Genomic DNA, 14,389 nt, shown 5'->3' with positions numbered 1-14,389 from the left:
GCCCCTTTGTTTGGTCACAGCAGCTGGATTCCCTGTCGGATACGCGACCGCTGCACCGGCATACAGTCCCAGTGTTTATGCAGGAGCAAACCCGGGCTTCCCCAACGGTGAGAACTGAACTGTCGCTTTGAACGTTTTTCTTTTGCCTTCCTTTACCACCTGAATGTTTGTTACAATTATTGTGGCATTTTAGTTGTTGCTTAAAATAACTGAAATGTTACTGGAGTTGCAACAGTAGCATTTGACTTTTTACCAGTGATTATGAATTAAAAGTTCCCAATCTCAAAACGACACATTAATAACAAAAGAGATTATTCAGTCACATTTATTTAATAGGACTTGTAATAACTTCACTAACTGTGACTTCTTATTTTATTTGAAAAAAAAAAAAGAAGTTTCTAAATGTGGATATTTTCAATGCCAGTTAACAGTTTTAAAAATTTACAGTATGTGCAAGCAATAGCAGTTTGTCAGCGCATCATTAAAAAGTGTTAAATTTATTCATCTTAAATTAAGGCCTTAAAATATCTTAAATTCATTTTAAAAAGGTAAGTTTGTCTTGGCAGGACTATTTCATTTCATATACTCCATGTATTTGTTTTTCTCACTGGATTCAGGCAAAAGAGTCGCACTCAAACGTCTTTGTTGCGTTCTGTGACTTGAGGCGGTCATTAATGGTCTTTAAAAAAGTTTTCAAAGTTGGTGAAACCCTGAATAAAACAAAGTGTTTCCTCTTGCTAGGCTATGCCACTGGCACTGCTTTCAAAATGTCCTGCTCTCCCAACACGGGGACCGTCCCGCCATATTCCTCCTCTCCGAACCCATATCCCACCGCCGTTTACCCTGTGAGGAGCACCTATCCCCAACAGAGCCCTTACGCACAGGTCAGTGACCGGGAAAAGGTTTGGACTGTCATGTCTGACGGCGTGATCGTATTTTCCTAAAAATATGTTGCTCCTCTTTGATCCAGGCGCTAATACCGTCACAACAGCAAGGCACCTATTACACGCAGCCGCTGTACGCTGCTCCGCCTCACGTCATCCATCACACGACGGTGGTCCAGCCCAACGGGATGCCCGCGGCCATGTACGCCCCGCCCATCCCTCCCTCTCGCCCCAACGGTGTAACCATGGGGATGGTAGCGGGCACAACCATGGCCATGTCAGCAGGTGAGCTTGGGCGGTTTCCAACACGTTAGCGGTGCGCTTCGGGACCAAACGAAACGTGTTTGTTTGTGTTTCTTTCTAGGAACTTTGTTGACAAGTCCATCACCAGCACCCGTTGCCCCCCACCAAGTTACGATGCCCACGTATCGGCCCCCCGGCACCCCCAGCTACAGTTATGTGCCCTCACAGTGGTGAAGAGACTGAAGCGTGAGTCCAGTGTATGACTGAATATCCAAAATCTCTCAATATTGCAGAAATATTCACGTCCCTTTAACTTTTTCACATTTTATCACATCATAAACGTCAAGAGTGTTAAAATTGATCAATGCGAAAAGATTTTAATTTTAAGAAATAAATATGGAATGCGGACACAGCGGTTACTTTTTCAACAATTTGTTAAAGGGTTTTATCGATGCATTCTGGCATCCATAAAACATTGAGAACATTCATGATCCTAGTATGAAAATGAGTTTGTTTTTTATGTGTCAAAATGTGAAGAAAAATAAAGTAGTTCAAAGGGTGTGAATAGTTTTCGAGCGGCGCGCAGAAACCCGTCTTGACTCATGCCCGTTCTTCTCCCCGCAGGTCGCAAAGGCGTTAGATATGCATTCACACTCTACTCCAGTGTTTTTTGCTCTCGGCAGCGGCCTGCCCTCGCAGCGTCTGCAAACCACTTAGTCTTCTTCCAGCATAATGTGAATCTAAAGCCCAACTAACATAGATCAGAGCCCCGTTCCAACATGGAGGGGGCTTGGAAGGATAGGCCCATCTCCATGTATCCCTCCCCTTACCCCATCCCTCTTATATCAACAAGGCTGCATTCCCCCATCCCCCCCACTTTCCTTCCAGTCCCCGCCAGCATCAGCACCTCTGCAGCCTGGCCTCATATCTCACATCAAACTGCAAAAAAGTAAAAAAAAAAAAAAAAAAACCTCCAGGCGAACCTTTTGCGGACTGTCATGCAGGTTTTTATAGCTTAAACTCTGAAGTGGTAAAAAGGGAGTTCTATTTCTTTTTTTGTTTGTTTCCTTTTTTAATTATTATTATTATTTGGAGGATACCTATGACGTTGAATGCATGTGTGTGTGTGTATATAAATATATATATATAGATATATGAAGTAATGCTAGCTTGATCTACCTGCTGTGACAGATGCAAAGTCAATAAAAGGCACACGTCCAAAGGAACTAAAAAAAAAAGTAATAATCTGCAATGCTGAATCACCAGTGACCGTCTCATAAATGTGAAAAAAAAGAAAAGATTTTTCATGCAAAAACGTGCCTGCGTACTCCGACGCAGAGTCTTACCATTTCCACTGCTTTCAATATGTAACGCAAGGTTTTTATTGTTTCCTTAAATGACGCAGCGTCTTTACTTTACTTTTTTTTTTTTTTTGTATTTTGGGGGGAGGGGAAAAAAGAGATGGGGAGTGTTTGAGTTCGTGCCTCTGACTGACAGCCATTCCGCAACTTAACCAGCCCGAGTGTTTCATTTCTTTTTCTTCTTCTTTTTCTGTGTTTTTAGGAAAACTTGCTTTCTAAAAAAAAAAAACAAAAATAGAAAAAAGACCAAAAGCAGTTTCGGCCTGTTAGAGCTGCAGCGTCTTCGTTTTGGCCAGAAGTGTTCTTTAGCAAGGAACGGAGAGAAGTTGGGGGAATCGTTTGACGAGAACAAATGAATGGGAACGCCATTTTGTGTGTGTGCGTGTGTGTGTGTAGGCGTGGGCGTGTGTGCGCGCACGCGTAAAAGAAACGGTCTTAATGTTGAAAAATAAAAAATGTTCATAAAAAGCGGTGCCATACAAGTGCAACATGCTTTAAACGTTCACATCGAGCTAGTTTGTGTCCAGGTAGCTCTGACGCACTACAGCATTAAATCACTGCTAACTGTGGCTATGTTAGGAAAACATCATATTGTTCAAGTCCAGTTGTGAATAGCACTACTGAATGAAGGCACTAAGTGAAAACAGTTCAAGATTTTTTTTTCTTTGATTTACCCTTCGACATGGCTCGCTGTCTTACCTCAAAGTAAACCCACCAGTATCACTCGTTTCAGAAATGCTTTTTCTATGTTGCCTCGGTCACCTCAGTTAAATAATCTGTTTTGTAAATGTTATTTTTGTGATTTTGGTTCATGTTTTGTACTCTAAAAATAAAAACCAACTATAAGGGAAAACCTCTGTGTCTCTCTCTTTTTTTTTTTTCAAATACTTTCCACTGAATAAATAATGACTTTACACTTACGTAACTCATTTTCAGGTATAAGTAGTTCCATTGAATATAATAAATGAGCCTATAAAAACAATTTTATTTTCTCTTATCAGGCCACAGAGGCATGGTATGATTTCAGGGAGTGTCTTCCGTCCATATAATCAGCTGCCCTCCTCTTTCTCCTCAGACGCTGCACAGACTTTTTTAGAAACTCTTCTCGGATGTAATGGTAAAGTGTCTCCTTTCAGCGCTGAAAGTTAATAAAATAAGTAAAGTCTGAATGCTTTTCTTGGCTGATTTTATGCTCCGTGTGTCAATACAAATTATGATTCATCGATTGAGATTCTAAATCTCAACAGTAACTCATTTTCAGGTATAAGTAGTTCCATTGAATATAATAAATGAGCCTATAAAAACAATTTTATTTTCTCTTTGCAAGTAGCACCTGCCTAAAAATACAGGATATGCAATTGTTGCTAGTAATTTTCTTTTTGGCTTCGTCTTTTAAAATATCTTTTTTTGTAAATATGTTTCTAATTAACATATCATTTCCTTCTACTTCCGAATTAACTATATGTTCTTCTATTTTATAACGCCGTGAGAATATATGTGGAAGTTTTTCGTTGCAATGTGACAAAATGTTTCGGCAAGTCACCTTATGAGGGTGAAAGAGTTTGCCTTGAACAGTAGAGGGCGCCAGAACCACAGACGCTCAGCCGCCAGAAGAAGACTTCCCATGATGCAACTCGGCGCGCTAACTTCAAGGTAGAGAGACATGTTTGTTTTCAGTTCAGCGCAGATATTTGCCTCTTTGCTGTAGCTGTGTCTCAAACCTGTTGGTGTAAATACTATTCGTGTCTTTCCTTCGAGCTAAATGAGCCGCAACGAATTTGTAGTATTTTAGTAGCTGAAGCTGTCTTTGAAAATTCGCAGCTGCGTTTATTAAATAGTCAAGAGTCTAGCCTACATTTAAATGAATAAAAAAATAACTTGCTGACGGGTCAACGGAGGATGAGCAGTCCAGGAGACCGCAGCGGCTGCTCCGTCAGTCCCGCTGACCTCTTTGAGGACGTTTGGAGGCAGCTAAAAGAGTGCCACCAGAACACGGTACAAGGTAACACACCCCGCCGAGATTAAATACAAGTAACTTAAAACTGTGTTTTAGACATTCACGTTCAGCATTTTTCGTCTTCTAGAATATGAGTCGAAAGTGAGTAAACTGAAAAAGGACCGCTGTCTGTGAGTATGTTGCACCATTTGCTATAACTGCACTGATCACCCGCAGGCCAGCTGAGATTAACTTTGTTTCTTTGCAGAGACGCTCAGAAGCTGGAGGTGTTTTATAATCGCAACCAGCAGCTCAAGGAACAAAACAAAAGCCTCCAGGACTCCATCGGCCTGCTGGAAGACAGGTAACCTCACAAGACTCACACTTCTGTTTTGCCCAGGGAACTTTTAGGGTAAACAGAATGGTGGATCTTGTTGCATTGCAGACAAGAGAACAAAATTAGGATAGCTTTAAAAATAAAATAAAAGCATGCTTTGTAGGTTCAAGTTACATTTATTTCCAATGCACATATAGAAGCTAAAAGTCCAAATAGCTCCAAATTAAGATGTGGATAATGACTACTAATGCATTTTCAAACCAATGGGAAGATTTGGATTATGGATTATGGAGGCATAATCTCCCCACCGGCGCCGGTGGGGAGATTATGCCTCCATAATTGTTGCATCTGTCTAAGCGGACAGTTGACAGGCTACATCACATTTGAAGTGTCACAATTGTGCTGTAAGACATCTAGCAAACTGAGAAGAACATTTCCTGTTTCCAGGCTCCGTGTCGCAGAGTGTGATCGATGCGCTGCCTTGGAGGAGAAGCTGAAAAGCAGTCAGGATCAGAATATGGTTGTCATCACTAAACTAAGTAATTTTTTTTTTTTCTATACTAAGAGGCACTTTCAACCAGGAGAAAACGTTTGGGAACCACTGATCTAAAGTATAAAAGCTGCAGTAACCCTAACCCCATAAATATTTTTTTTTACACATTTTGAAACCTGTCACCATATAGTGACAGACTGGTATCAGATGGATAATTGAAAAAAATTTAGCTCCTCTGTCTTTCCTCAGTGCAACCAATCAGAGTCAAGAGGCGGGTCTTTGCGCTGTCAATCACTCATCAGTGTGGCTGGTCATCCCCATCCCCACGTGCTCTGATTGTTTTAAATACATTTAGACTAATTGATGTACAATGAGAGAAACCATCCGATCACGCAGCCAAAGATGTTTTAAAAGGTTTATAAAAAAAAAGCTAATAAAAGTATTAAGAAGTTTAGTTATCGATTAATCTATTGCTTATTCTACTTACCAAAGCCTGAAGAACCATGTGTGTTTTGAACCTTTGTCACTCTGAGCATCACTGGGCATAATGATCTTACATTCTGGGATGTATTTAAGAGTTTTTTTTTTGTTTGTTTGTTTTTTTATACCTTCCAGAAAATGAGAACAAAAACCTGGAAGATGAAAACAGAAATCTTCAAGCTGAACTGCAAAAGATGAAGATGCGTCAGTAAGTCTGCTAGCTTAAATAAATGCAGCATGAAATTTAGTTTTCTTTCATTTAAAGTCAAATCATTTATTGTTAAAGTTTCACTTCTGGTGTTGAAAAGACAAAAACAAAACATTTCTAGCTATTCTCTGGTAATGTTAGTGACTTTTTCAGGTTCTGGTGTCAGACAGGAAGGTAGAGGAAGGTTTCACTTCCCCTTTCATCAGCAGATGTTGTTTTTGCATCAGTGCGGACCTGGAGGAGACGTCGGAGCGGGACGAGGGCGTCATCCCGGACTCGCCGATCCTGACCAGTTCACTGCCAGCGGCGAACAGACTGAGGAAACGTAAACACCCCGACAAGAGCAGACGTGTTCGTTACGCAGAGACGCCGCTGCCGCAGAAGAATAACTCCCTCTTTAATGGTCGGCCCCATCTTGAGGCACCAACAATCAGCTCTCATGGTGATAAAATATATCTTTATCTGTTTTTTTATTCTCATTAAAGAGTTGAAGAAAGAGGCTGATGGAGGTGCAAAGAATTCTGGGAGAGAAGTGCTTGTGCCAAACACTTGTGAACTGGACACATCCCAGAGCTCAAGTATAACCACACCTACTGGTTTTTACAGCTTAATGACACCAGAAAGAGGGAAAAAATACATAAAGAAATCGCATATTTACCAAGTACAATACTCGTACTATTGTTTGTAGAATTTCAGATTAAGATTCTGTAAAATTTGGTGGTCTTTTTCTTTTCTTTTTAAGTCGTACTGTGGACTTTTATTTTGAAATTTCCATTATTTCAGATGACATGAAAGAAGAAACTGAGAAGGTAGTTGCAGAAACGTGCGCTTTAGAGGTGCTTGACTGTCGCCATCTTGTAAGTACAGCTCTGTGTGATTAACATACAGCGCCCAATACATGCAACAAAAATATATTCATATTTTATTGCATTAGTGATGGATCTGGTGAAATATTTCTACATTATGGAACAAATTGCTTTAAAAGAAGCAAGTCAGAAGTGCTATATTTATTTCAACTCTTAATTTCTACAACATAAAAGTCCCTCCATGTTTTTTAAATTTGTACTTGTAGGTTGATTAGACAGTCCATCACTTTCCATTAATTGGAGCCGATATTCAAAATGGAAAAGATAAAACGAAAATACTACGTTCATAAATCTGCAGTCAGAACAATAATTGAAAGTTTGAAACACTTGAACTATGGGAAGCAAGTCTGGGCAAAGAACCACCACCAACAGAAAGCTGAATGCTGAGGGAAGTAAAATATCTCCCTGTCCTACCATCACAAATGCCAACTGGAACCGAGTGCTTTGGGTCAGCGTATGTTGAAAGGCCCCTGATGCCAATTAATAAGTTTGGTGAAGGATCTGTGATGCTGTGGGCCTGTTTCCCATCCCAGCCAACTTGACAGGTTTCTGTTCTTCTTTCATTTTAAATCTGTTGCCTCAGAAAGCCGAGTTGACTCCACGTCATCTAAACAGCACACGAAATATCTGGAAGCACAACGCTCGCTTAAGGCAAGCACGACGACATTTGATTATGTTAGATCCTTCTGTGTTATCAGCAAGAAGTTCTAATAATCTTTTATTCCCCCACACTTTAAGGCCTTTCTCTTCAGCTGCACAGACCCGCAGTCCAGACTCGACCACGGAGAAATCGCCGTCTCTTCTTCCATGTATTAAACGCTTTTCAGAGGAAGGCTCCGTTTGCTGGGCCAAACGGAAGAAGGACGACAGTGGCGCTGAGCTGCAGGGAGAAGGCAGAGCAGGGAGTAAGGAGAAGGTGGATAATCAGAAGGAAGGTAAACCCTTACAACTTGAAACCACGAGCCAGACCACCACACCTAGCTTCAGAAAGGAGCAGCCGGACAACGAGGTAGCAATTCCTTTTTTTAAATTATGTTTTAACTCAATTTCCAAGACCTATCAGAGTCTGAGAATGACATTTGTCAGAATTACAGTTTCAGAAAAATCGTTCAACGTTCCACAGGCTCCAAACCAAAAGCTGAACGTCTCTTATGCAAGTCCCACTTTCAAGAAGCCACTGAGTAAAGCTGGAGACGAACCAGATGGGAGTAGAAGAGCGCCTCCGCAGGATCGGAGTGCGACACAGAAATGCCTTCAATCTAACAACGGTCAGTCATTTACAGCATAGAGTAGAGATTTTATTGGGCAAGCCTTTTCTATGGCTGCAACTGATGATTATTTTAGTTACCAATTAATCAGTTATTCTGATTAATCGGTTAAAAAATTGTAACACTTGTAGTAATTGTTAATCCAATAAATGGTTGATTATTCTTTGGATTAATCAGTTAATAAATGGGTACCAAAATCTGGTTAGTAGATTTACAAAAAAAAAATAAAAAAAAATTAATTATACATAATATGAACCAGGAGAAGTTAAAACTAAGCCTCTTGAGGACTTTTGTGTAGAACGTATTTACAGACAAAAGGTTTTTTGTTTATCTTAGATTCAAAATCGATGTATTTTTTGCAGAGTTGTGACTTAATTACTGCTCTGGATGTGTTGTTCCTTCAGAAAATGGCCTTTTTGGGGGGTCCAAAACAATTAATCGATGTACTAAATTAGTTGGCAACCGTTTCAACAATCGATTCTTCACGATTAATCGTTTCAGCTGAATGTGGTGTTTTCCCAGCCGGCAGGAAGGGAATGGTGGAGTCCACGTGGAGCATCGACCCGGCGCTCGCCTTGTCCATGTTTGAGAGCGAGGTACGGCATTTAAACATACAACTTTGGCAGCTGTGGTGTTTCTATCTTCTTCATTCACATATAAATAATTCTGAAGTATTTTTTTTTAATTACTTCCTTTGCTATGTTTTTAGGAAGTGGAAGAAGAACAGCGACCTGGAGAGCTGGCAGACACCGACTGCACCTGGGTCAGCCACAGCATGCTGCAGCGTCGAGCAGAGGACAGTCAGGACGGGGAACGCGTCAAGTCTGGTATAGGCGATGTTTTTTTGTTTGTTGTTTTTAAAATGAGCGGGCGGAGAAATTAGGTGGTTGATTCTCATAAGGTGTTTAATTTTCCAAGGACTCGGCGAAAAGGCCAACGACAGTTTGGATATGATGTTTGATGCAACAACTTTTGGGGAGTACAAGTCGTACACCTGCTCCAACCTGGATCAGAGTCAGCATTGTGGTGGTGGTGATGATGATGATGATGGCGGGAAAGTTGAGGAGATTAACGGTATGCGTTTAGATTGAAAGAATCATTTACAAGGCACCTATTTTGAGTTTGATTTTGATTTATTCATCCAACTAGATCAAGATCTTCCTGAAAGTCCTGCATGCCACAGCAGAACCCGGTAAGAAGGTTCCCAATCAACATTTTAGATTTTTAGAGGGTTGGATGGGTTCCAACGATTTCTTGTACGCCTCAGGGAGCCAACGTTTGCGCACGTGGCCGTCATTCGCAAGAAAGACGAGAGGAGAAAACTGAAGGGCACCACATGCAAGGAATGTGAAGTGGTGTGTATTCTGAGTCGGAGCCGGTCCTGAAACGTCAGGTTTGGTTGAAATAATTCCCTGTTCCTTGCAGTACTACGCTCATCTGCCCGAGGAGGAGAAACAGAAGAAGTTATCTGCTTGCTCCAGGCATCGATACCGCTTCATTCCACCCTGCACCCCTGAAAACTTCTGGGAAGTCGGATTCCCGTCAACACAGACCTGCATCGAAAGAGGTAACCGACTTTAAGCCGCAAAGACAGGACGACCGCAGCCTTTCAACACCTTGAGCTGAAAGCTTTCTGTGTCTTGCTCAGGTTACATCAGGGAGGAGAAGAACCCTCAGGCTCGTTCACGAAGGCGACAGCCGTTTAATGTTTTGTTCACCCCAAAGAAAAGCCAGGAGCAGAGCTAAATCCGTTCACCTCTAAAATATGACCTGAGCTGGATGTTCCAGCTTTAAATGCGACTGTAAAAACTTTGTGCTTCCTGTAGAACTGTAAGATAAAATGCGTGCTATATGTATAGTTTTATTCAGATTATCAGAAAACAAGACATTTTTTAAAAATGTGAAATGGTAAAAAATAAAATCTCTTGAAGAAGTGCAAGTTTTTGTCTTTATGGTGGAGATTCTCTGTCCGAATACAGCAGCAGTGCCTCTCCAACATGGCTGCCAACCACACTGTGAAAAAATAATAAGATGTTAATGCTTTTATGTCATTTCACAATGCATATTCTCTAGAAATCAGAGTAAAATTCTAACCAAAGTAGAGACGCAGAGTTAAAGTCCATGTTGAAAACCAAAGGAGAGAGGAGCATGGCTGCGACCTGGGAGGAAACGGTACCAAATAAATGACCTCATATTATTTTGAAAGCAGCTGCTGACTGTCGGACATTTTGTGACGTTTACCTTGGACAGAAAAACCCAAATCCTGAAGTGCTCGAGGGACGGCCCACGTTTTAATCTGACCGTGGCCAACAGCAACAAAAACCCCAACAACGCACTGCAGAGGCAGAAACAGGGCTGATTCATACATATATTATATATATATTTTTTTTAAATAGCACAGTTTCACATTTATCTAACATTAAGTCATCATAATGTGCTGCTATCTGCAGTCACCTGGCGCAGCAGCCGCAGTGAAACGTGTGGGACTGGAGGGAGGGGAACTCCAAGGCACCGCTAATGTCACCTGCAGGGAGACGAAGTCGTCCGATGTAAACATGCCAAGCTTCGTGAATTCATAGCCAAAGCTGCGCTAAATCGCCACTTGGTCAGTCATACCTGTCGGGTGAGCAGCAAGACCCAGCAGCAGCACACTAGTTCAAACACAACGACAGCTGTTGAATATTTGCATGAAAGACAAACAATCCTAGTAGAGCTGATTAAAGGGTCCTTCGAAGACTCGGATTTGTCCCGTTGATTAGCGGGCTTCTGCTACTTTACAGCTCTGCTTTGTGACTTTTAGTATGTTTAAATGTCTCAATATAATTGTACAAAATTAATTAAAAAAAATCTCCATGAACTCTGATTAAATTCGACTGTATTCTTACCTGAACCAGTAGTTGATGCATTGCTGTTCAATGTCACTAAAATAGAAAATAAAAGAAGTGAAATATGTAGTTACTGTTTCACTTTGGCCTTTATTTCTTTGATACCACAAAGCTGAGATTTTTCTGTTAACGCCTCCTGATGTGTTTTAACCAGTGATATTCTGGAAACAAACCCAGATTTGAGCTCCTGATTATAAAATGGAGTTTGCATTTGAGGAGCAGAGCTGTGTAGGGAGCCTGAAAAGAGCATTGCATTTATCAGATGTGCAATCTTTGAGTATTAAGAGGGAAAAAAAGAGATCTAACTGAACCATCACATCTTGGAAATGCATGGTCCTGACAAAACGTAATTGCCCTCTTAGATTTCTGTTAAAATATTTGAACTCAGACAAGAAAGATGGGAAAATACAACCACATTTAATATTATACTTACAAAAAAAAAAAGCTATCAAAATCATCTATAAACTTTGTGAAAATTACTTTACTAACTAGCAAGATTGCTACAAACTTTTTCACATAGAACCAAATTGGTTTGGGTTTTTTTTTTTTTTTTTACTCGGCTTATCTTAGTCTGACATTAAAATGCGTCTGACAACTACACGTGTTCTACCAACCTCAGATTAGTGGACTTGTGAACTTGAAACACTCTGTATGCGCCTGGAAACGACAGATCAGTCATGCAGAGGACGCTTCGGACTTTAATCGGACCACGTCAGGATCTGCTGCGTACCGCCGTACTTACCGACGCAGAAGAGATGGCACAGAGCCCAAACGTAGCCGCTGTGGTCAAACTGTGAAGAGAGCATAGAGTAACGAGACATGCGGCGGCGTTACACCCACCAGTTCGTTGTGGAGAACCGTTACCTGAGGGTCATGCAGGGGCAGGTTGATGGCCGACAGCAGCAGGAGGAAAACGCTGCAGCAGGGAGATGGATAATGTAGGTGTAGAAATTTATGACGTTAAACGTATGCTTAAAAAAAAAAAAACATAATTATGAAAGTGCGGCGTGCATTCAAACTTCTTCCAAGTTGGTGAAGCCTTAGATTTCGATAAAACTAAATGATGTGTTACACCTAAATTGTTGGAATGTCTCAGTATTGTACATTTCTACAAGTGTTATAAACACACATTGGGTGTCCAATTTGTTCCACGTGATTTGATATTTTTCACCCGACAATGCATTTACCCACATCTAAGGGGTTTTTCCAAGGGCAGATTTTTCTTCAATTGGTAAAATTCTGTAGATTTTCTATCATAATAGTGGCTGAACAGAAAAGCTCACCTGATTATTTTAAGCCGCTGTGTCTTCTGCAGGAGAGAGAGAACACAAAACTCATGTCATGTACAAGAATCCAATTTTGACAGACTACATTTTTTTGTGTTCATAGCGAGTTCTCGGATTGAAAAATCACGCAGACTGTGTTCAAAGTGTCATAAGATGAACACCAACTAATTCTTGATGCTCCTGTAGATTCATTGTCTAAATTACTTGAGTCTTTTTTTCTAAGAAATCACATGTTGGTTCCTGAATGACTGTCAGCTGTTTGACTCTGGATCTCAATCGAAATCCAAATCTCTAAGTTTTGCGCAGTGTTGTCACAGAGCAACCAGATATTAACTTCATTGAAATTTTACTATTAAAAAACAAAACAAAAAACAGAGCGTCTTCAGTCAGAGGCTTCTTCAAATAGACAGCTACAGGAGAGCCCCTTCCTGCCCACAACCATCACTATCTGAACTATCTTGAATTGAACTGATACCGCTTTATCAGTTCAATTCAATTATCAGATGAAGTAACGCAGACAGCAGGCGGCGAATGCGCTTACCTCTCTGTGAACGGCGCGGGCGATTATGTAACTAACTACATGGGAGGAATTCTGAAGAGTGAAGAAGAAAGGAATGTCCTGTGCAAGAAGTGAGAGGAAAACAAAACGGTGAGAAACCACAGTACATACCACACGAGTAAAAAGAAAAAAAAATATCATTTTTGTAGACACCAAACGAGTTATTCCATCACTCACTATTCGTGATAAGGCCCTGGAGCCTGCGTATATATTTCCCACAAAAAGGAATGAGCCCGGAAGCCAGGAGAGAGCAGCGGATCTGTAGCGGACACACACACACACACACACACACACACACACACACACACCTCGCTGTTAGATATGGCTGGTAAGCTGGTAAAACATAAACAGCAAGAGGAGTAGCAGAGGAGCACCTGGGGATGCGACTCATCTCCACCCAGCCCAGCTTTCCACTCAGCAGAAGCAGGGCGGCTCCAATAAATGTCTGCCATCTTGGAAAAACAATCTCTTGTTACTTTATGCGTGAAGACGTAGTGTTGTTTTGTTGTTTTTTTATCTACTCACCCTTGAAACAAAGTTGGATAGGTGAATTTCAACACTGACAGGACAAACTGCAACACAAAACAGTTGGGTTATATTCCGATAGATGTGGTGCCATCATTCATTATTAGGGTTTTGAATTACTTTTAATGAAACTATTCCACTCTGGTCTTGGTTTTTTTTTTGTTTTCATTACAGACAGGAACTTTTTTTTTTTTTTAGCTCCATCCACCTTCACTCTCCCTGCTGAAGAAAAGGCATCCCCAAAGCATGATGCTGCCACTTCCATCGTCCTTGTTTCAACATTGAGAACGATGTGCATTCTCATTTGTTCACTAATGTTCTCTGAGGCCTTCACAAAACAGCTGGATTTATGCTGGGATTAAATTACAATCGCAAATTAACTGTTTTATGGACTTCTGAAGACACTTGGTAGCACTCGATTTTACTTAGACGTATCAGATAAAAGGGGTGCATCGTCATTTATGTTGTCACGTGGTTACGTAAGAACATAAATGTCTGTTTGTTGTGGGACTTTTAAATAGAGCTTTGTTGTAGCTGCCTTTAGCTTCTACACCGTAGTATAATACAATAATACCCTGGTTGCGTTTTGAATCACACCGGATGAGTACTTTATTAAAACCAGGCATTTATAGACTCCCTTATCCTTTCACCGCTTACCTTATTCGTGAAATATGACACAATGAAAACGAAGCTAAACGCGAGTCCAGACACGTGGCTTCTCCAGTGCATGATGTTCCGCAGACACTCTGCAGAAGATACATTATGGCTATACGAAGACAAAAAATCCTACATTTGATACAATGTATAGCGCCTTCCCCAACAGAACTGTTTTTCAAGCTCGGAAACTTCCCTCACTGCAGACACGTCAAGACGCTAAACAAAGATCGTCTACAAATGGAGAGATGACTTGCTCGCGGGGCACCTGGCTGCACCGTCGACATTAAATGTATTATTATTATTATTATTATTATTATTAGTAGTAGTAGTAGTAGTAGTAGTCGTAGTATGTTAATACAATAGACATAAAAATACAACCTATCCTCTATTACCATCCAGTC

General features: G+C 40.8%; 3 protein-coding genes across 3 annotated transcripts; 2 read left to right on the top strand and 1 right to left on the bottom strand.

Moving 5' to 3' along the window:
• Positions 1-4: 4 nt before the first annotated feature.
• On the top strand, positions 5-2,410 carry LOC103148015 (myelin-associated neurite-outgrowth inhibitor-like; the record flags this gene model as incomplete). Its single annotated transcript, XM_007566606.2, has 5 exons — positions 5-107; positions 742-884; positions 971-1,169; positions 1,249-1,373; positions 1,752-2,410. Coding segments are annotated over 4 exons (558 nt in total), but the record flags the coding sequence as incomplete, so codon positions are not given.
• Positions 2,411-4,070: 1,660 nt separating this feature from the next.
• On the top strand, positions 4,071-9,967 carry rbbp8 (retinoblastoma binding protein 8). The gene is made up of 18 exons (XM_007566579.2): positions 4,071-4,490; positions 4,573-4,615; positions 4,693-4,788; positions 5,209-5,300; positions 5,870-5,942; positions 6,170-6,345; positions 6,428-6,520; positions 6,726-6,799; positions 7,392-7,459; positions 7,547-7,817; positions 7,932-8,076; positions 8,578-8,672; positions 8,786-8,903; positions 8,995-9,150; positions 9,226-9,268; positions 9,344-9,431; positions 9,502-9,643; positions 9,725-9,967. Exons 1-18 carry the CDS (start codon positions 4,388-4,390, stop codon positions 9,820-9,822), a joined length of 1,974 nt encoding a protein of 657 aa, XP_007566641.1. The 5' UTR covers positions 4,071-4,387; the 3' UTR covers positions 9,823-9,967.
• tmem241 (transmembrane protein 241) lies at positions 9,916-14,220 on the bottom strand. The gene is made up of 15 exons (XM_007566581.2): positions 13,989-14,220; positions 13,332-13,378; positions 13,181-13,258; positions 12,984-13,065; positions 12,789-12,866; positions 12,245-12,270; positions 11,826-11,877; positions 11,704-11,752; positions 11,576-11,618; positions 10,962-10,997; positions 10,693-10,727; positions 10,531-10,600; positions 10,318-10,411; positions 10,171-10,235; positions 9,916-10,089 (listed from the first exon to the last, which is right to left on the bottom strand). The coding sequence occupies exons 1-15, from the start codon at positions 14,058-14,060 to the stop codon at positions 10,026-10,028; spliced, it is 891 nt and encodes a 296-aa protein (XP_007566643.1). The 5' UTR covers positions 14,061-14,220; the 3' UTR covers positions 9,916-10,025.
• Positions 14,221-14,389: the final 169 nt, after the last annotated feature.

The sequence above is a fragment of the Poecilia formosa genome, unplaced genomic scaffold (genome assembly GCF_000485575.1).
Source record: "Poecilia formosa unplaced genomic scaffold, Poecilia_formosa-5.1.2 Scaffold193, whole genome shotgun sequence".
Taxonomy (NCBI): Eukaryota; Metazoa; Chordata; class Actinopteri; order Cyprinodontiformes; family Poeciliidae; genus Poecilia; species Poecilia formosa.
Note: the sequence above shows the minus strand (reverse complement) of the source record. Positions and strands in the feature narration are given on the sequence as shown.